General features: G+C 36.9%; 1 protein-coding gene across 1 annotated transcript in view; it reads left to right on the forward strand.

The window, feature by feature from the left end:
* The window catches only part of C15 (homeobox protein C15), a 118,087-nt gene that overhangs the window by 85,208 nt on the left and 12,129 nt on the right, over window positions 1-20,750 (forward strand). Inside the window, exon 2 of the mRNA XM_076789402.1 lies at window positions 2,351-2,579. Coding sequence (XP_076645517.1) covers window positions 2,351-2,579 — 229 coding nt within the window. The remainder of the gene's footprint in view (window positions 1-2,350; window positions 2,580-20,750) is intronic.

The following is a 20,750-nucleotide window of genomic DNA, read 5'->3' on the forward strand; positions in this document are numbered from 1 at the left end:
ATCCTTCAAAACCAAGCATCAATAATTCCGGAGCTTGGAACACCAACAATAAATGTCACCAGCTTAGCAAGTGTTGTCACCGTTAATATTAATCGGAAAAGTACCGGAGACCAGAAGCTAATTGCGAAAAATTTGGAAATTTAATGTACTATTGGAAGTTAAGTAATATTTTGACCCATCACTCAACCGTCAAAGTCTAATTTTATTGTAACTGTGATAGTTACGTTGTTCTGTTCTGTGTACATATAGGGTGTCCAAAAAATATTGTATTTCCTTGAAAAGGGTAATTCGTAAGGTAATTTGAAATAACTTTTTCCTTTACGACAATATTCTCCGCGGCTTTGTTCAGGAGTTATTGACGAAAAACTAGGACCAATAAGAGCGCGGCTATAGCGGGCGGGTTCCGGTTCAGCGACAGGTCCCGCTGAGCGTGGTGTTGGCATTGGCCGAGCCGGAATCCGTCTTCTATAGCTACGCTCTGACTGGTCCGTGTTTTTCGTTAATAAATCCTTAACGAAGCCGTAAGGAACATTTTCATAAAAAAAAGAGAAAAAAAAGGAAAAAGTTATTTCAAATTAGCTTACGAATCACGCTTTTCAAGGAAATACAACATTTTTGGGACACCCTGTATAACTGAATATCGATTTTTTGAAGTTCAATTATTCCGATTATACATATCAAACGTTGTTTCTTATTTTTATTAATCGTTTGATGCTTAGTTTGTATCCTACAATTGTTTAAATCTATACTAAATTTTGTTCACTTCCCTCTCCTCCATTTCTGCATCCGTTAGTTGATTATTGAGTACCATGTAATTATCAAATGTAGGTGAAGCCTATTTGTGTCTCATCCGTGTTTTGTTCTATTAGCTTAATTAGCACTAAAATTAGTTTAATGATGAACAATATTGTTGCGTCTGCAGCATATGATCGTCTATGCACACAGTAATATTTGATACTTGAGTTTATGTATATAATTTATTACGTTTAAAAATTGAATTAATATAACACTAAATTGCTCTCTTTTTAAGTAATAATTCTTTAAAATATATCGAATTCATAATCATAATATTAGTAATAATAATAATACATAATAAGCCGTAAATTCAGATAAAGTCATAAATAACTGTATATTAAAGTAGGTCATAAGTAGATTTTGGATTTCATGCGTTTACGTCAAAAATAAGTAAGCGCAACACGAAAAAATGAAAATAGGAGATTTTAAGAAATCAATTATATTATTTCCAACTTAGTAAAATTCTTAAGAGGATAAATAAAACTATATGCAGTTCCTATTTCTTGCAATCGATGCATAAAATGTTTATTCGCATATAATTATAAATAATATGTTAAATGCGTACGAGTTAATGCCATTTTCCATATACAGTGAATTCTCTATATACGTATGTCGCCGAGGCATGGCTGATAAACGTCGCGAAATTATCCCCACTACCGCAGGGTATACCTCGTGAGGGGTCAAGAAGCTCGAGAGACCTCGGTCTCCAAATCGATACCAAACACGATATCATTTGGATCATATTTACACTAATTTTCCGTTAATATAATTGGAATGGTAAGTAACTTTCATTGTTCATTACATAATATCATCGGAATTATATCATATTTGGTAACATTTTCATTAGAAAAATGCCACGAATATGTTGGTGAAAGTGTCATTAAAAAATAATGAAAAATAAAGAAGTTTTGTTATTGGACTAGTAATGGTCTCTTGTCTCACACCGATATACACGACCGGTGTTATGTTTACACTCCTCGGCGACCGAGGCCACTCGAGCTTCGCTATCCTTTTCTACATTCGGCACTGCATCAAAGAATAGTAGGATCTTCTAGACTGCATTTGTCGCTACTAGACTGTGAATTTTATATGTAGAGTATAGGACTAATATGTTTGGACTCCTCGGCGATCGAGGCCTCGGAGGCGAGCATCGTTACCCTTTTCTGCGTTCGGCGCGGATCAAAGAATAGTGTCTCCTGGACGATAAACGACACCAAGACCCGTATTGCTGACATATGTCGAGAATTCACTCTATTACAGTTGTACTAAAATTTGATTTTATGAAGCAACTTTTAACACCCCGAGTGCCATGTCTTCCGGAAATAGAACACCGAATTAGTTGTCCAGATTTATAAATGAATTTTGGCACTGAAAGTGTTCATTACATTTCCATATTTTCAGTTACATAACTTCAAATTTATTTTGTTCTGGAAAACCTGAAAAACATCTAAATATAATCGAAAAATATTATGTGTACTGTATTGTCTCCGCAAAACTCTAAATAGTACGTGAGAAAGATTACAAATGCTTTAATCTTTATCGCTTTTTGTAACAGTGGCCGGAGCATTTCCAAGGAGGATCGGCCATCCCTACCAAAACAGGACACCGCCGAAGAGAAAGAAGCCGAGGACAAGCTTCACTAGATTACAAATCGCTGAGCTAGAGAAACGTTTTCACAAACAGAAATACTTAGCGTCGGCCGAGAGAGCAGCTCTTGCGAAATCCTTGAAGATGACCGATGCTCAAGTGAAGACCTGGTTTCAGAATAGACGGACAAAGTGGAGGTGAGTTATTGGCATCGCATCGACTGCTATGATTAACACCGACAACTTAAATTATTATCAATAATTACGCTGTCCAACACTTATACAGAGTGTCCCAAAAATGTTGTACTTCCTTGAAAGGGGTGATTCCTGAGGTCATTCGAAGTAATTTTTTCCTTTGCGAAAATGTTCTCCGCTGCTTTGTTAACGAGTTATTAACGAAAAACATGGACCAATCAGAGCGCGGCTACAGCAGACGGATTCTGGCGCGGTCAATGGCAACACCACGTTCAGTGGGACCTGTCTCTGAGTCGGAATCCGTCTGCTGTAGTCGCGATCTGATTGGTCTGTGTTTTTTGTTAGTAACTCCTTAACGAAGCCACGGAGAACATTTCCGCAACGGAAAAAGTTGCTCCAAATGGCTACAGGAATTACCCCTTTCAAGGAAGTACAACATTTTTGGGACATCCTGTATTTCAAATATGCTGCACTTCCACTATCTTGTACAATGTAATATAAATTGTTTTCGATTATACTAACGATTTGATCGTTGTCAATCTTGATAGGTCCATGAGGCGTCCTTGCACAAGTCTTTCATTCACAGCATCATTGTCATGCGCACCAAACACCTTGATATCAAATAAGACGTGCAATATGATTATTTTATGTCTTGATAGTTTATTGAGATGTAAAGGTAACCTCGATTTTTTGTATTGTAGTGTGCGATGTTTAAATATGCGATTCGAAAGAGTATTGAATGCTGAGTAAAAAAAACATTAAGATATATAGCGTGAAAAAGTAACTGAGATGTATTTCAGTGAATCTTCGGTCAAATTCAATGATAGCTTGTTTGTTATTAATTTTTTTATGGAACTTTCACCAACATGTTCGAAACGCTTTTTCGATTAAAACGATACCCAACATGGTATGATTTGGATCGTATTTACTTGTTTAATCCACGATTTAGTAGAACCTCAATTATCCGTACTAGTGGAGCGCGAGTGTTTGGATAATGGAGGCCTCTCCTGAATCGTGAATTAAACGAGTAAACGTAATGCAAATTGTATCTTGTTTGGACTCGTTTTAACCAGAAAAATGTCAGAAATACAATAGTGAAAGATTTGAATTCTCACAAATACAAAAGATTCGAAAATAGACAATTGAAACTCAAAAAGTTTTGTGATCATTGTTATCTAGATACAAAGGCGACTTTGAGTTTTTGTTTCATAATGTGCAATATTTGAATACATACGATTTGAAAAGTATCGAATGCTGAGTGAAAAAGTTTTGAAGCATGTGGAGCAAAAAAGTAATAATTACCGAGATATTCTTTAGTTGGTCTTTGGCGGAAGTATGATCACAAAACTTTTTTAGTTTCAATTGTTTGTTTTCGAATCTTTTGTATTTGTGAGAAATAGAAAGAAAAAAAATAGAAAAAACCAATTATTACATTGTATATACCGGTTAATGTCTAACCATTTTTGTTTGAAATATTTTGTTATGTGACTGGTAAGTTGCGAATAATTGCAGGTGGTACAGTTAAGTGATTCACCCTGTATATCATTCTCAAATCATAAAGATCATTACAAAAACAACTAAAAATTCTATGTGGCTCCTGTTTCTTGCAACTGATAAACACCATCTCTATTTTCCATAAAAATCCGCAGTCTAGCGATCGTTTGTCGTATACAAGGTGGTCCAGTCGAAATTAGATATTAAAAAATTTTATTAACAAAAGTTGTTCAGGTCAGGGAGATCTGTAATATGGCGGTAATAATTTTTTAGAACTGGAGAATTCTCGGAGATTTCAAGGTCACCTTCACTTTTTTAAATGGAATAATTATTACCTCCATATAACAGATCTCCCTGACCCGAACAACTTTTGTTAATAAAATGTTTCAATATCTCCTAAAATAACAGAGTATATCGTACTTTTCTAAGTATTTTAAAACTGCATGGAAAGGCTAATCCACACAAGTCAAGGAACGAGTCTAACATATTTCATATCTAGAGACATTTTTCTTCGCCGTGTTCTTTTTCACCCAGTTTTCTTTCCTGGAGCCAATCTATCGCGTACATTAGAAACTTAGGTCTGTAATTCGCCTGGAAAGGAGCGAATTGCGAGTCGAACGAAAGAAGCCCATCCTTCCGGGTTCGATATTACCGGCCATTTCGCATCGCGAGCCGAGCGTCAAAGAAATTGTGTGGAAAAACGCAGAATGGAAACCGCGCCCGGAATGTTAATAGCGGGTCAGGCAGCGTCCTGTCGCGTGTATCTATGGACGCACAGAGAGCCGTATGTATTGGAGTCTCTTCAAGATAAGGGAAGGACGAAAACACGTCATTTAGATACAGCGGGGCCCGTTCGTGGCGCGGGTACCTGATATGAGGGGCGTCTTCGCGGCGGCGGGACTAACTCAGGGGACATTCTTCAGGAATAGCAGCCCGAAACCTTCCACCATTTCCTGCCTAATAGTTTTAGACCAGCTTTAAAAGCGTCTCCCTGCTGTGCGTTCTTGAATTATTCCGGGAAGTGTTAGGATTTAGAAGTGACTACGGGGTTAGGGTCCTTGGTCGGATAGCAGGACACTGTGCTCGCGATCACAGCCACAGAAGTCTCACTCCTTATCTGAGCATTTTTCAACGACCTCGTAACTTCGTGAACTGTCCTTACTTTTTAGTCGAGTGATTCACTGGTTCGTGGTAGGGAGACGTTGAGATAGGTCTGTTGTGACGGATGGTTGCTGTAGTGTCTAAAGCATGTCGACTGACTTTGAAATTAGTGATTTGGGGATGTGTTACTTTCAAGCAATTTTCCCTTTTTTAGATAGTTCGTGAATGCTGCTGATTCACAGGCTCCCTAGCCTAAGTGCAGAGTACTGAGGCACTCAGATTCTCTGTTACGATATAGGCGTGTTGGATGAATCGATGAGTAATCCATTATTTTGTTATAATAGCAAGTGGTAGGCATTATTTTAACTCTACACGTATCGAGCATTAAGCCTTAAGTATACTCTTGTCGGTGAGATTGTTCCCCATTTTCATAAAACATACGTTTTAATGCATTTGCTATTGTCCAATTACACTTGAAATAATAAATATTAGTACATAGTCTGTTATCTGTATGATTATCTACAGGGCGTCCCAAAAATGTTTAATTTCCTTGCAAGGAGTGATTCCTGAGCTTATTTGAAGTAACTTTTTCCTTGGCGAAAATGTTTTCCGCGGCTTTGTTAATGAGTTATTAACGAAAAACGCAGACCAATCAGAGTACGGTTACAGCAGACGGATTCCGGCTCCGCCAAGCGTGGCGTTGGCATCGGTCGAGTCGGAATCCGTCTACTATAGCCGCACTCTGATTAGTCCGCCTTTTTTGTTGAGAACATTTTCATGAAGGAAAAAGTTATTCCCAATGACCTTAGGAACCACCCTTTTCAAGAAAATACAACATTTTTGGGACAATAGTATTTACGTAAAGATGAAAAGTTACTGGTACTTGTTGCTCTATAAAAATTGCAAGAGTGACTTTATTTAAATTTTACACAATTTTAATTGTAGATGTTGATTAAGAGTACAATGAACTGATGTTTTTAAAGAAAGTGAACCGTCACTCTTTGTCTTACCCTACTATGTAAGGAGTGCATAAATAATATAAAATATAAAAATGAATATACAAGGAAATATTAGAGCCTTTTCAAAAATGATACTTTTATATAGATTATTATATAATTGATAAAAGTTACATCGGTTCTACCCGATTTTCTTAATTCAATTTGGAAAACACAAAACAACACATTGCTATAAAAAAACAATTGTATTGTAGAAACAATACACTGCAAGTACTATACTTATCGTCAGATGTTGCATATATAATAAATAATCAGAAAATTAGGTTACAAATTAGGTGACCAGAACCTAATTTGGCAATTTCTCCAGCAATCTTACTCCCTCAATTTAAAATTTGATTAAATAAAAAGTAAAATTCCAGTAAGTGTACAAATTGTGTAACACTAAACGTACCACCACCGGCATCAGGTAGTTTGCGTTACAATTAATGAAAAGTTGCAAGGCTGCTTCTATTGGAAATTGTTGAATAAATGTTTTTATTCTCAGGAGCGAATTTGGGGGAAGGGCTGGAGGGGCCGTAGCCCAGGGCGACAAAATCCAGGGGCGAAAAATTTTTGGGAAAATATCAAAGGCAGAAGTCACAACTCTAAAAACAAATAAATGAAAATGTTAACAAACTTAAAAATTAAAATAACATGTTTGTAAGCCTTCGGGAGCGGAATGCAGAATGCAAGTACCTAACTTCCCCCGTATCTGCAAAATAGGTTGAATAAAATTAGGATAATATAAAAGTAACCAAATCTATTGATTTCTGTCGACATCAAATTTGCATCGCATAGATTTCGTTAAAACTAGATTATTACAGAATAATACAAGCACTAAAACTATAAATAAAAATGTTTACATATTAATTTGAAATACTGTTAAAATATTTGATCTCGCGGTACACATATACCTAATTCAATAAAAAGTAAACTAGACCTTCTGGATAACCTAAGTTTGTGGAAGAGCAATGCCGTTAGTTTTCGCATTGTTCCTCGAGCTAGAGGCTAAGCAATAAAACGCGAATCGACAAAAAGGAGGAATGTAAAACGCATTGGACAAAAACGAAGAGAATGTCTTGAGAAGGCTCTGCAACGATCTAATAGAAGATTGATACCAAGACTCGATGTAAAAATCTTCTAGTGCCGTTGATTTTCTTGCTGGATTTTGCTAGAATGTTTTATCAGATTTGCAAGAGTATTGAAAGAGATGAATACGGCTCCTTTCAAACAAAGTAAAAAATTATGGTTTTCTTTATTGATAGAACTTATTTCGTTGAGAAATAACGATATCGTATTTCCTGGCTACTGCACTCGCGATCAGTAATCGAATACAAAATGGCGGCTCGTTCGAAGTGCTCCAGTTATTGGATATATTTTGCAAACGTCAGATACAAGTTGTAACCAAAACAATAGAAGTGCGTATTAACCGTAAAACTTTGAAATTTTATTTAAATATAAACAGTTATAGTTAAACACAAAAATTCATTAAAATGAAAATGGATGAAATTGGAAATTTTTCTTATTGTTATTTCCATCTGTTATAGTATTGAATAATATACGATTACACTAATACCTAAAACAAATTCATCTTTATCTTACCTTTGTCTAATAAAAAACTTTATAATTTATAAAAGTTTACACAAGCTTAAACTTCTTATAGAGGATTAAAATACATGAAATTGATTATTTCAATAAATTATACAAAAAAAAACAAGTACAGAAAGACATCATTAGATATTAAATGTATGGTTCAACTAAAATAACAAAAAAGCCAAATGAATCAATTTTAAATTGTATAAATCTTTTAATTTTAAAGTGTCTTAATTATTTATTTTCCAGTATTGCATATCTTGTTAATATGAAAACTATATTTTAAGAAGCGTAAAATTTATTTAATAATACAAGTCATTTAACACTTAGAAATGATAGTGTTCATTATATCACCGTATAGCGTGAAGATTTATAAATCACAAGAAAAATTTTGCATTAATAAACAATACTGACATTTCTATATTGTTTTTGTTGACGACAAAAATTTGTTCATTTTGGTTTGCATAAAATATTCTATGAAAATATAAATTCACAATCTCGTTGCCAGGCATTTATGAGAAAAATAAGTACAATTTGAAGCAGTGGATAGAATAAAAGAGTTGAAGCCTACGGTTACAATATATTTGATTTACTGAAATTACTAAAAAAAGAAAAAAATTCCCAAGTGAGTCTTGCTTCTTGGAACAGATACAGATAATTTTTATTTTGCATAAAGATTTGCATAGTGAGGTAGCGATGAATTTTAAAAGGTGACGACTTAATTAATGTTTCGCTTCGTTATACGACCCACACGGACTATTTCGGCAGCAGCATTTTCTGTCTTTTTGTTGCACAGTCGCCTGTCGTCGCTCGAGAAGCGAGCACGAAAATTCGATTTAGCTGGCGACGACACGTGTTATCTGTCTCTCGGTGTGTTCAGGAACAGTAACGCAGCGACAGATACATTTGTCTGGACGTCCCATCGAATTAAATTTACATCTGACAATGAAGTGACAAGCGTATCATTATTAATCTTGAATGCAGAATCGTATGGAAAAGAGCGTGCTGAATAAATCAAGAAATTTTAAGGAATCGGACACGTCAAGAATTCGTCGATACCGCGAATAAAATATCGCAATGGAAATGTGAGTGTACACGTTCATCTAAAATTATGCATACTCTTTACGCTGTAACATTCCTTTGAACAGTTATGTAGGAACTTTCCGTGCATTTTTAAATTACAACCGCCCATACGAACTTAAAAAAAATGTGAGACCATTTGATCTTAAACCATAGTTTTATCTTGATAGTAAAATGTCATTTTACCCACCGTACAACATATTAGGCTTATTAGGTACCTACTTCTGCTAATCTTTTGTTTGTTTTTTTTTTTTTGCGGTAATTTAATTTCTGATGCCGCTCAATGTTCAGGACTTATAACTTTATTTACCAATCTTTATAGAACATTGTTTTAAGTGTACAATGTTTACTCCGGGGATAGACTCCGGTCGCCTCTTGAGCCTCGCTGTTCTTTTCTACGTTCGGCATGGATCAAACAATAGTATCTCCTGGCCGATATATGTCTCTGGCTAAACCCGTGTTTTGAACATATATCAAGTAAACACAGCGTCGCAGTAGGTAGTTCCTCCTTTTTCCGATGGTCACAGAAATTCGCAAAAGAATGTAGCGCAGCGACTCAATAGAGAAATAAAGGGAAGAGCAATGCATCCTCTGCAGCCCTCAGCTAGTCTTTTCCGTGGCGCTGCGCGGCGCGGCGTGGTCCAGCGAGCAGCTGCGTTTAAAGTAACGAGATGACTGTAGGCAGAGACGAGATAACTTGACCTCAATAATTCAGATACCTAACAGCTTAGCCTTGTCCCGTACATAATGCAGTCTATCCACCCCATCCATGCTGTTCATCCACCCCTGCTTTGACTGCCAACTCTCTCCACTTACTCTCGTTCCCCTCCGAACACCAGCCCGCCGTTGCATCCCTTCCGAGTGACGCCAGCCAACGACTCCACCCCCGGCCGGAGGCGCTTCTTGCTTCAGCTTTTAAAGTGTCAAACCTTAGAATCCGCGATTACGGATCGTTTCGATCCGCTGCTCGACCCCACCGCGATTCGCCTCGTTAAAGATTCACCCGGCCCTGTGTTGGAGCAGCCGGGTAATCGGTCGAACACGAAGGAAACGCGTTCCTGAAAAGACTTGTTTTCGATCATCAAATCGATGTTGATCGTCGGCCAGGACTGTTCCGTGTCCTAACGATGCTCGACGATTTTAACTACAACCTGCTTTACACGCCTGCACACGTCGCTGCCAGCACGTCTCGACATGCGTGTGCAAACTTCGGAACCGCAATGTCACTTATATCGTGTACAGACATTGTTCCTCGATCTCTTGATGCTAGAACATACAGCAGTGGGCAAAAGTTCCAGACTTCCCCTACATCGCGTCCAAACGCTTTACCCTACTACTGAGCAACCATGTTCGCATTCATATTTCAAATATAACTTTTTCAATAATTCATTCAAGACATATAAAAAATAATACATATATTTTCTATGGTATGTATATGTTTCATTTAGATTGTTAATTCATTTCATGTTTAAAATGTTCAAAGATGAAGATATGTGATGAAGATATAAATTCATATCATTATCTGTTTTATTATTTATATAATATATTGGTTGATCTTTATCTACTGTATTGTTAGCAACCTTTTTCGTTACATGAATAGTCTTCTCGAGACACTAAACATAATAACGCTAATGGTTGTCTTACCCCGATCTCCCCTATGTCTATCAGGAGGAAATTTCGTTGTGAACTATTGAGAGAAGTACTATGCAAACACATAGGTGCATGATCCACGTAGCGGAGAGAGAGAGAGAGAGAGAGAGAGAGAGAGAGAGAGAGAGAGAGAGAGAGAGAGAGAGAGAGAGAGAGAGAGAGAGAGAGAGAGAGAGTATTGTACTACTTCTCCCTGAAATCTGTCGTACTGCAATGGCAGATCTATGCTTGACTTCTATGAAGTTTAGTTCATGAAATACAGCGTTTACTCGATACATGTCCACAACACGGATCTACCCAGGGACATATATCGGCCAGGAGATGCTATTCTTTGATACACTGCCGAACGTAGAAAAGGACAGGGAAGGTCGAGTGGCCTCGGTCGCTGAGGAGTGTAAACATAACACGGGTCAAGTGTATCGATGTGAGACCACTACTAAGCCAATAACAAAACCTCTTTATTTTCCATTATTTTTTTTATGGGACCTTCACCAACATATTCATGGCATTTTTCTAATGAAAATTATACCAAATGTGATATAATTCTGATGACATTTACTTGTGTAATGATCCACTCAAAGTTTGAAGCCCCTTACGGGGTATACCCCGCGGCAGTGGTGATAGTTCTGGGACTTTATCGAGCGTTTCTTCTTCTTTCTTTCTTCAATTTTTAAGGAGTCGTTATAAAGAGGAATCTTCAATCTTTACATATATGGTAGTTCCAGAGACATTTTGGAACATTTTTGGGGACGTTTGCAGAATTTTTTAATGAAAAATGGGTCATCACTTTCCTGCCTGCTACATCATGTAAAAATATCAGGAAAATGTACACTGCTTTGCGAAATTAGTTGCTTCAAGCTTTTGGCTGTACAATTTGTTTTTATGAAACTATCACAATTTAAATATCGACAATTTGTCAAGAATCGGAAATGTAATGTTCGAACACTTTTTGAATCCACTGTACCTACATCGAGACTGAACAAAGAATTGTTGAGTTCATTATAATTAAAATGCGATTACGATGCAACATTAATTTTTCGACTTTTTAATCTCCGCTTTGTTCAATTTTTGAAATGGCGTGTAAGTTCACAACACCAAGAATTCTAATTTTTAGGGTTGCCTTCAGGATTACACAGCGATCCACCCTAACAACCGGGGTAAATTATTGTTATTGATGTTGAGGTGGAAGCTTCGCATTCTGGTAAGGGTGGTACTTGGAAACGTCCGCAAGTCGTTTAGAGATCATTTTGAGCGCCGATTATAGTTCCGGGAGAAATAAGGCAGCTGCGTGTCGGTTTGAGGGGTGTTTGAAATGGAACGTGAAAGTAGAAAGTAGTCTCTCTTTTTCCCAGCTTGGAAACTTTCCACATTATTAATATCGTTGTTTAACACGTCAAAACTGTTTCCGAGGTTTATCAGTAGTAAAAACGTAGATAATAATAGATAGAAATAATTTCTCGATATTATATAGTTACAGTGAAATATTCGAAATTTCACATTACTTTGTCAAAATAACAAGAAAGTATTCGTCCTTTATTATAAGATATATAGGGTAAGGGACCCAATTTCTGTGGGGGTACCAATTAATGAGTCTATATTAATTATATTTATTTTTGAAGCATAATGAATATTAAAAAAGAGATATTAAATTTCTTCATTAAAATCGGTTAATATAATATCTTTTTTAAATATTTATTATGCTTTAAAAATAAGTATAATTAATATAGACTCAGTAATTGGTACCCCCACAGAAATTGGGTCCCTTACCCTATGTCCAAAGAAATAAATTCGTCGAATAATTCCTTATAAATTCATCTGTACAACCTTGCAAAATATCTTCTTTCTAAAAAAAAATCAAACGGTGATTGGTAATTCGTTTTCGTCATTGCATGCTACATGAATTTTAACAGTGAAAGTGTTAAAATAACGGGAATCGCATTTGTAAATTTACAATTATTCACTATTTTTAGAAAGAAAATATTTTTTGAATGAAGTTTCTATGAATATAACACCTAAACAGTTTATCATGAAGTGCAATAAGAAAGATTATGGAATGACCTGATATCAGCCGTCGATCAATGCCTGGCTGGATCACTGAATTCCTAACTTTAGATGTTCTTTATTCGAGGTGAACCTCGGAACACTACTGCCACACTTGTTATCTTTACGGAGAGGCTTTCGTGATCGACTACGTATTTCGATAAATGGATACGGGCGTAAAGCATAGTCATGTATCTCGGCCATGAGTTAATTCAATTTAAGCACCTCGACCCTCGGTTTGGTCCGATTCGAGTCTCGGCAACCCTAAATTGTTCTGATTCCAGTCTGCACTAAAGCGGAAATCAGCCGCTTTTCTAAATTCAAATTAATTCAACGTTTTCGTGGAAAAGCTCCATTCCCAAACCATTTTTATTTTATATACACACATATTGATCGATCACATCAGAGATCTCATTTGACGAGTATTTAAAACACATTCTGTTTATTATTCTAAATTTTTTTGTAATACTTTAAATCTAATTAAACCATAATTGTTTTTAGTTAAGAATGTGTTAGGTTTTAAATTGTATTATAAGTAGACTGTAGATCTTTATGCGAAATGAAAATTTCCTGCAGCAATTGCAAGCTTGTATGTACATAAAAATTTATTTCGTCTATTAATACTTTTAATAAAATAAATGGAAAATTATTTTTTTGTAAAACAGAGAGCATAATTAAAAGAACTCTTCTGTAGAAGATCATATATAAATTAATGTGTTATTCACATATAAATTCATGTATAAATTCATGTATTATATTGTAAATCAATTATTCAGCTCACCGTTTTGACTAGTACAAATATATTTATTGTACAAAACTACAAAAGTAGAGTTTTAACCCGAGAAAAACATCTTAACAATTTCTGTAATTTACCGTATATTATTTTTCATGGTAACGAAGATTGAAGCTGTTGTAAACACCTAAAACTAAATCGAAAATTATGCGAAATAAAAATTGTGAGCATTAATTGCAAGATACAGGAGCTACATAGATTTGAAAATGTTTATAGGATTTCAAAATACTGATGTATTATATAAATATTAATATTTTTATTTAGTTAAAAATAATGCATCAGTATTTTTAAATTCTACAAACATTTTCACTGTTTCCCACCTACACGTTTTCATCCCAAATGCACAAAATCTGCAGTCTAATATAGCGTTAAATAAAGCTAATTTACGTGTACCATAAACGGATAAAGATCCGCGGTCCGCTTACAAGAGCAACGGTAAGTGATATTAGAGATTGCGCGGCATTCGCCGGAAACGATACAGTCAAATTCATAATACACATTTGCGAATGTATGAAGTGCTGGCCAAAAGTTATAGCTAGCAATAAGGGGATAACGATAAGAGTAATGTGTCCCAGGTTGCGAGAGAATACGGTTATGTCGGCCACAGGCGAACGAGGGCTAGGCTCTGTCAGGGCTGCAAAATGTAATCGGCACAGCGCCCTCAATTATTAATCGCTAACCGCGTTAATTACTTGCAAGGGTGTAGGCACGGCTGTCACTAGAAACAACGGCGTAGCCCGCCGTTGAATTTCTCGATACTGCTAAACGCAGTCGAATCACCACCACTGAACGTGGCATTAAATCTTATCGATTCTCGAATCAAATATGTCAGTGCGATTTCCTGTACCGGATTCCGGGAATTGAATTCATCGAACTTTTTTCCTTTTCACGCGGAGCATTGTTGTCCCTAATTTCTCTCTGACAAAGCTAAAAGACAACATCAATCGAATATCATGGATTCTTTTAGAGATAAACAGGTACCTTTTATTTTTTTTTAAATTCTCTGCAAACTTATATAGAGATTTATTTTGAACACGTATACACGACTCGGGCAACAGCTCAGGCTACACTGATTGGCTCTGGGCGCGAAGGCTATAAGAATACCCGGATGCTCACCTGACTCGTGTGGTGCTTGCCAGTATGTACACATTATCATGTGTTCACACGAGAAAAGAGCGCGAAACATAAATTGCTTATTTCAACAGTATTCTGACCGCACAGATATTTTAGAATCTGTATAATAAAGGTTCTATGGAAACAAGTTACAGTGTTTACAGTGTTTACTCGAAATATGTCCAAAACACGGGTCTAGCCAGGGACATATATCGACCAGGAGATACTATTTGATCCACGCCGAACGTAGAAAAGGACAGCAAAGCTCTAGAGGCCTCGGATCATGGCTCCTCACAGGGTATACCCCATGGCAGTGGGGATAGTTCTGGGACTTTTATCGGCTAGGAATTTGGGACATATATAGAGTAAACACTGTATTTTGGAACGTTTAGTAAAAATGGTTTTGTTAGAGAAAGTCAAAGAGTTTTTGAACTATGAATTATCCACGGAAATATTACAAATAAATAACAGCAATAATGAAAATGGTTGACAATGATTGAAAATGTCTGCTCCTGTTGTAGTACAATTTTTATCTGTATACTTTATAAGCTCTGTTTAAACTAAAACGTTTACTTTAAAAAATTTTAAGAATTCAATAATAAGTGGTAAAAAATTAACAAGATTTCTTGCATATTGCTTTGATAAACAAGAAAATACAGTGATCTATTACCCATAAACCAGAACTATTTATCATAGTAAAATTTTTAAACCTTATATTTATATTTAACGTATACATACATACATACATACATATTTTTAAAATCAGCTGCTGTAAAAAACGATTTACTATATTTTAACAAATCCAAACGCTGCTATTGCAACGATATTCGTTCATTCATTTTCAATGGCGTCGTTAGTCATTTTGAAAACAGAAAAGTAACCGAAGATATTATCAATTAAAAACCATAAGTTTATAAGCGTCGTCGCTAGGTGTGCTGTTTTATATCTTAGGAAGACAACGTATAAAGATATATTTTAGTGTCTAGTTACTGCTATATAGCAATCTCGCCGGACAATTATATCAATGATTGTGCCCGCTCAATTATCCTCGGCGAAGAAATGAAGCCTTGGGACCGGGAAAATTTCCGGAAATCGTTGGTTTTGTCCTTGTTTCTGTCGTTACGTCCGCGCGCGTTTCCCAGAAACAAAAGTATATCTGTGAGATGGAAGTTTAATATCGGTCGGAGAAAATTACAGGAAGTTCAGGGGCAGGCTTGCCCAACTTCTGGATGGAAGCAAAAAGATCAAATTAACGAGGCACTTTCCGATCTTCGATGGGTCGGGTCGCGGCATAATTCGTAAGGAGACACGTTGGCCGAGTGCCACCGGTCTTTAGAGCCTTTACAACTCGCGTGTTGCGCAAACAAAACCAGTTCTCAAGAAATCCGAATTACCAGCTTGGGGAAACGTTGTAATCGACTCCAAATATTACGCTTGCTCTCTTGTCCTCTCCTGGCCGAAGAAGTTTACCACTAGGGTGGCTCTTATTTACTCTTGACGAAAATTTTGTTTATGCCCCCCCCCCCCGGGTTGTTCCAACGAATAAAAAAAACTGTGTAAAGCTTAAGCTCGATCGGGAAAACGTGTCCCCCCCCCGACTCTTAAATATTAAAGTAATTAATTAAATGCTCATAAAATCGTTTCTCTCGAATACCTTGTAAATTATTGACTGTCTCGAAACTATGTTCAACAAAACTTGTAGATCTGGATAGTTTGCGTGTTTTATGTCCTATTACTTTTTTTCGTAAAACAAACCCGAAAAAATTGAGAAAAATGTCAGATCAAAATAAAAAATTTTTTTTTGAAATTTGAAAGCTGCAGTGTATTTTCATTAACTTATGTCAATAAACATTAACGAAAGATATACATTTTTTTTTGTATTTCCAGAACTTACTTTTTTTTAATTGCTTATTGTTTTGCAGGAAATTGCGTATATTTTTTTATTATAAGTCAAAACAATTTTCAGGTTCCACTTTTCAAGGGTAAAGGTCTTATAAGGAGAACTACGTTTCGAAAACCCCTCTAAAATGTACCATTAAATGAATACAAACGAATGGGGAGGGGAAGGGGGGCAGAAAACAAAATTAAAAAGTCGAAAATAAAGGCTACCGTAGTGTACCACAGTACTGTGGTTGAAATAACTTATTTGGTTGTCGCATAACTCTTCTTATATTTGAAAATGATCTCCGCCATTTTAAAATAAAATAGAAGTTTGGATTCAACGGAATTATTGTTTGGATTCATGCAAGCCTAGACAGCCTAAACAATATTGAATTCTCATCATTTTCGTATTTTTGTTTTAAAATTAAAAATGAATGAATCGTGGTTGAAAAATGAATTATTCGTGCTGTGGCTCTAATAATTTCTACTTCTTTTTCTACATTTTATATCATATCAACTACAAATATCATTAGCGACAGGTCTGGATGAATTATATTATTATATCTTAGCGTACACATTTACTTTTGTTTTTAGCGTTCACATTTCTTTTCATTTTTGTTTTCTTTTTATTTTTTTAATTATTTTTATAACCTGAGTTAGCTAACAAGATAGCTTGATTGGTTTTATGTTGTATTTCAGCCTTTATTGTACTAGTGCTCCATTTTTAGCGTTTGACATAAACATTCGAAATCTAATAATTTCATCACTCAGGTCATTTATCTGATTGTCATCTGTCAGTTAGACTGTTAAATATGAGAACACAATTTCAAAAAATGTCCAATACCTTCCGATAGGCCTAACACAATTCCACTTTATCCTCTGTTCGATAGCCATCACAGTAATGTCTCGATATATGTGAAAGCGATGTGCCCGATGTTTGAGAAGAATGTATCCCCACCATGACCATATTCGTTTGTTTGTAATTATTTTTTGTGGCAGGTTTGCGAACATATTCGTGACATTTTTCTGAATAAAACAAACATGATAAACATGACATAATTGAAAGTATATTTGCTTATTTAGTTGACGATTGAATGGAATCTCGATTTACCGAACCGATGTTTCACATGAAAACAGTTCGATCTAAAGCAATCGCTATACACGGTGTGTCCCATTTCCGATGAGACTGGTCGAAATTAACAGCCGATTGCAGCGCCATCTATTGATTCATGTATTGAATTTTGTAGACACATCTTTCATCTATCTTCACACCAAATTTCATAGCATTTCAATTGTTCTGTCAATAGTTACGACATTATACCTAACCGTCCATTGTGTCAGTCTGTCGAAAAATCGCTATGGAGCAAAGAGCGAATATCAAGTTTTGTTTTAAGTTGGGCAAAACTGCTCAAGAAACATTCGAATTGATGAAAAACGTTTACGGTGACCAGTGTCTATCCCGTGCACAAGTATTCCGCTGGTTTGCTAGATTTCGTGATGGTCGTGAAGACCTTGAAGACGACGAACGCGCACCGAAGCCGAGAACCTCGAGGAATGAAGAAAACATTGAGAAAGTCAGCCAAATTCTGCGCTCTGACCGTTGTGTGTCCGCGAGACTTATCCAGGAGATGACTGGCATTCCTAAGAGTGTGGTCCATCGCATTCTGACCGAGGATTTGGGAAAGAGAAAAATCTGCGCGCGATTTGTGTAATGCGCCGTCGCACAAAGCCCTAATGGTACGCGAGTTTTTGGCCAAAAAAAGCATCATAACGCTCGACCACCTGCCGTACTCGCCTGATCTAGCGCCGTGCGACTTCTGGCTATTACCTAAACTCAAATTAGCGTTGAAGGGGAACACTTACAGTACGATTCCGACCATCCAGAAGGCTTCGACCGACATCCTGAAAGCTATTCCGGCCATCGAGTACCAGACATGCTTCGACAAGTTTTATGATCGGTTTCAACGCTGTATTGACTTGGAGGGGGATTATTTCGAATAAATACAATGGAAGAAATGCACTGTAGAGCGTCTTCTTTTTTATTTTTGAGCAATCTCATCGGAAATGGGACAGACCGTGTACAACGCGATTTATTATAGAAATCAGTAGACATTCAATCCAGCATTGTAGCTAGGTTCTATCATCTTGTTCGATCAACTGTTCTATTACAAACGTTCATGTTTCACTGATTAGTACGGATAATCGAGGTTCAACTGTATCACGAATAAGATCGAAATTGTGTCGTGTTGGATGTCATTTCAATCAGAAAAATATGAGGTCACTTTTGTTGTATGTGTGAGGTTGGAAGCGTGAAGCGGAAAAAGTACAAGTTTCATAAAAAAATGAATAATTAACTGATATCCACGTTTTGTTCACCCGTTATCCTTTTCCGCGTTCGACGCTGGGCGGCAAGAGATCAAGGAGTAGTGTCTGTGCCTACACTACATATAGGGTGTCCCAATAATGTTGTACTTCCTTGAAAGGGGTGATTCCTCAGGTAATTTGAAGTAACTTTATCCTTCGCGAAAACGTTCTCCGCAGCTTATGTAAGGAGTTATTAACGAAAAATGAGGACCAATCACAGCACAGATCCCGCTACAGCCACGTCCTGATTGATCCGTGTTTTTCGTTAATAACTTCTTAACAGTGCCAAGGAGAACATTATCGCAAAGCAAAAAGTTACTTCAAATGACCTAGGGAATCACCCCTTTTAAGGAAGTACAACATTTTTGTGGCACCCTGTATACAAGAGAAACTTCGGTCCCGAAGATTTTCCCATATATCGAGACACTACCGTATCTATCTTGGTACCCCCTATCCCATTAGTTACTTGGCTGGATGCGTACCGGCGCTGCGCAAAAGTTCGTCGAAGAACGCGCGTTCTCAATGATTTCAATCTTAAAGTCGCTGGTAACTAAACAAAAAGATAAACCGTGCAACTGTGTGGCTTTCCTACGATTACCGCCGGGGACGGAGACCCGGTTCCCTACGATTTCTGACTGAGGAATAAAATAAAGACAAACGAAGCACGACGCGGCGATCGTGTGTTGATTGCAACCAAGAAACTGCCGTTATCGGAAATCTTTGCTCGACATCGGGCGGGCCGTTCTAGTCGTTAATCGTGCAACTACCGATCGAGTTGTGTCCCGATGTGAACCGACTCGTTCGCGATACACGGGGCTACCGAAGGACCGGGTAGAGATCTCGCTCTTTCTCTTTCACCGAGGAAAAAGAAGCCGGGAACGGGGCTCTCGCGGAGATAAACAAAGGTACAACGAAACCGTTTAATTACCGAGGACCGGAGATTAACTCTAATGGAACGACGGTGTTTCGTGACTCGCACGGCGCACCGGTCCACTGATTGGCCGCGTTATCCTGTCTGGCGCCTGTCAGACTGAAGGAACTTTTCGGGGCTCGATCCCGTTGCCGGGGGGGGGGGGGGTGTCGCTTCTACTCCGGCCGTGGCTGTAGCGAAATCGATCGTCGATAAGCTCGTTAAAAATTAGTAATAAACACCTTCCGGGAATCGACTCGGTATTATTGGATCATTAGCGGAATTGCCAATGGCGTACGCTACATTGATATCGTGCTGGAGATCGATCTAAACACCTCGACGATCTCATAACACATAGAGTAAATTGACTGTGTGGAACGCTTGGTTTGAACAGCCTACCAATAGCAAAAAAATCTTCATCAAAGCAAAAGATCTTCATTCAATCAAAGCAAAAGAATCTTTGTAACTTCTTCCCAATGAAACTTACTCGAAGGGATGCAAGAACCAGGAATCGAATGAGACTGTTAATACATATAATAAAAGTTATAATAAAAGTTAAATCATTTTCCTCTTGTTTTATGTTATTCGGCATTTATTTCAGCAATAACCTCTATAGTTACAATATTCTACTAAATGCTATGCATCCTCTTGTAAAATATGAAAGAAAATATTATCGATGATAATATTTTAATAATAATAAAATTATTTTGATAATATTTGGATAATTTATCATAGAAAAGTTACGAATTTTTTTTATAAAACAATTATGCTAAGTTTGTCTATTAACCCCAGCAAGGTTGATGTTTTTGACGATTTTATAGCAACCATAACTAGATCGATTCCAAACTTTACTGGCCAATTTTATTTTATACATTTTTGAACATATTTCTTTGCAGTCAACGTTGATCTTCTTATTACACCTAACACAAATAACTAACGATAAGAGTTGGCTATTAGGAAAATAGGATTTCGATGAAACGTTTGTAACTCTGGATCAACACAGACTTGAATTTAATCATTCGAGAGTGAGCACAAGGCTACGCCCCCTTGTTCCGGCCGCGCGTCTCGCTCCCCATGACGGAACTACTTCTCAAGCCACCTCAGGCGCGTATCGTATGAACTGTACGTGGCGCATTAGGGCGACACCCGTAAATAGGTTT

The sequence above is a fragment of the Halictus rubicundus genome, chromosome 6 (genome assembly GCF_050948215.1).
Source record: "Halictus rubicundus isolate RS-2024b chromosome 6, iyHalRubi1_principal, whole genome shotgun sequence".
Classification (NCBI taxonomy): domain Eukaryota; kingdom Metazoa; phylum Arthropoda; class Insecta; order Hymenoptera; family Halictidae; genus Halictus; species Halictus rubicundus.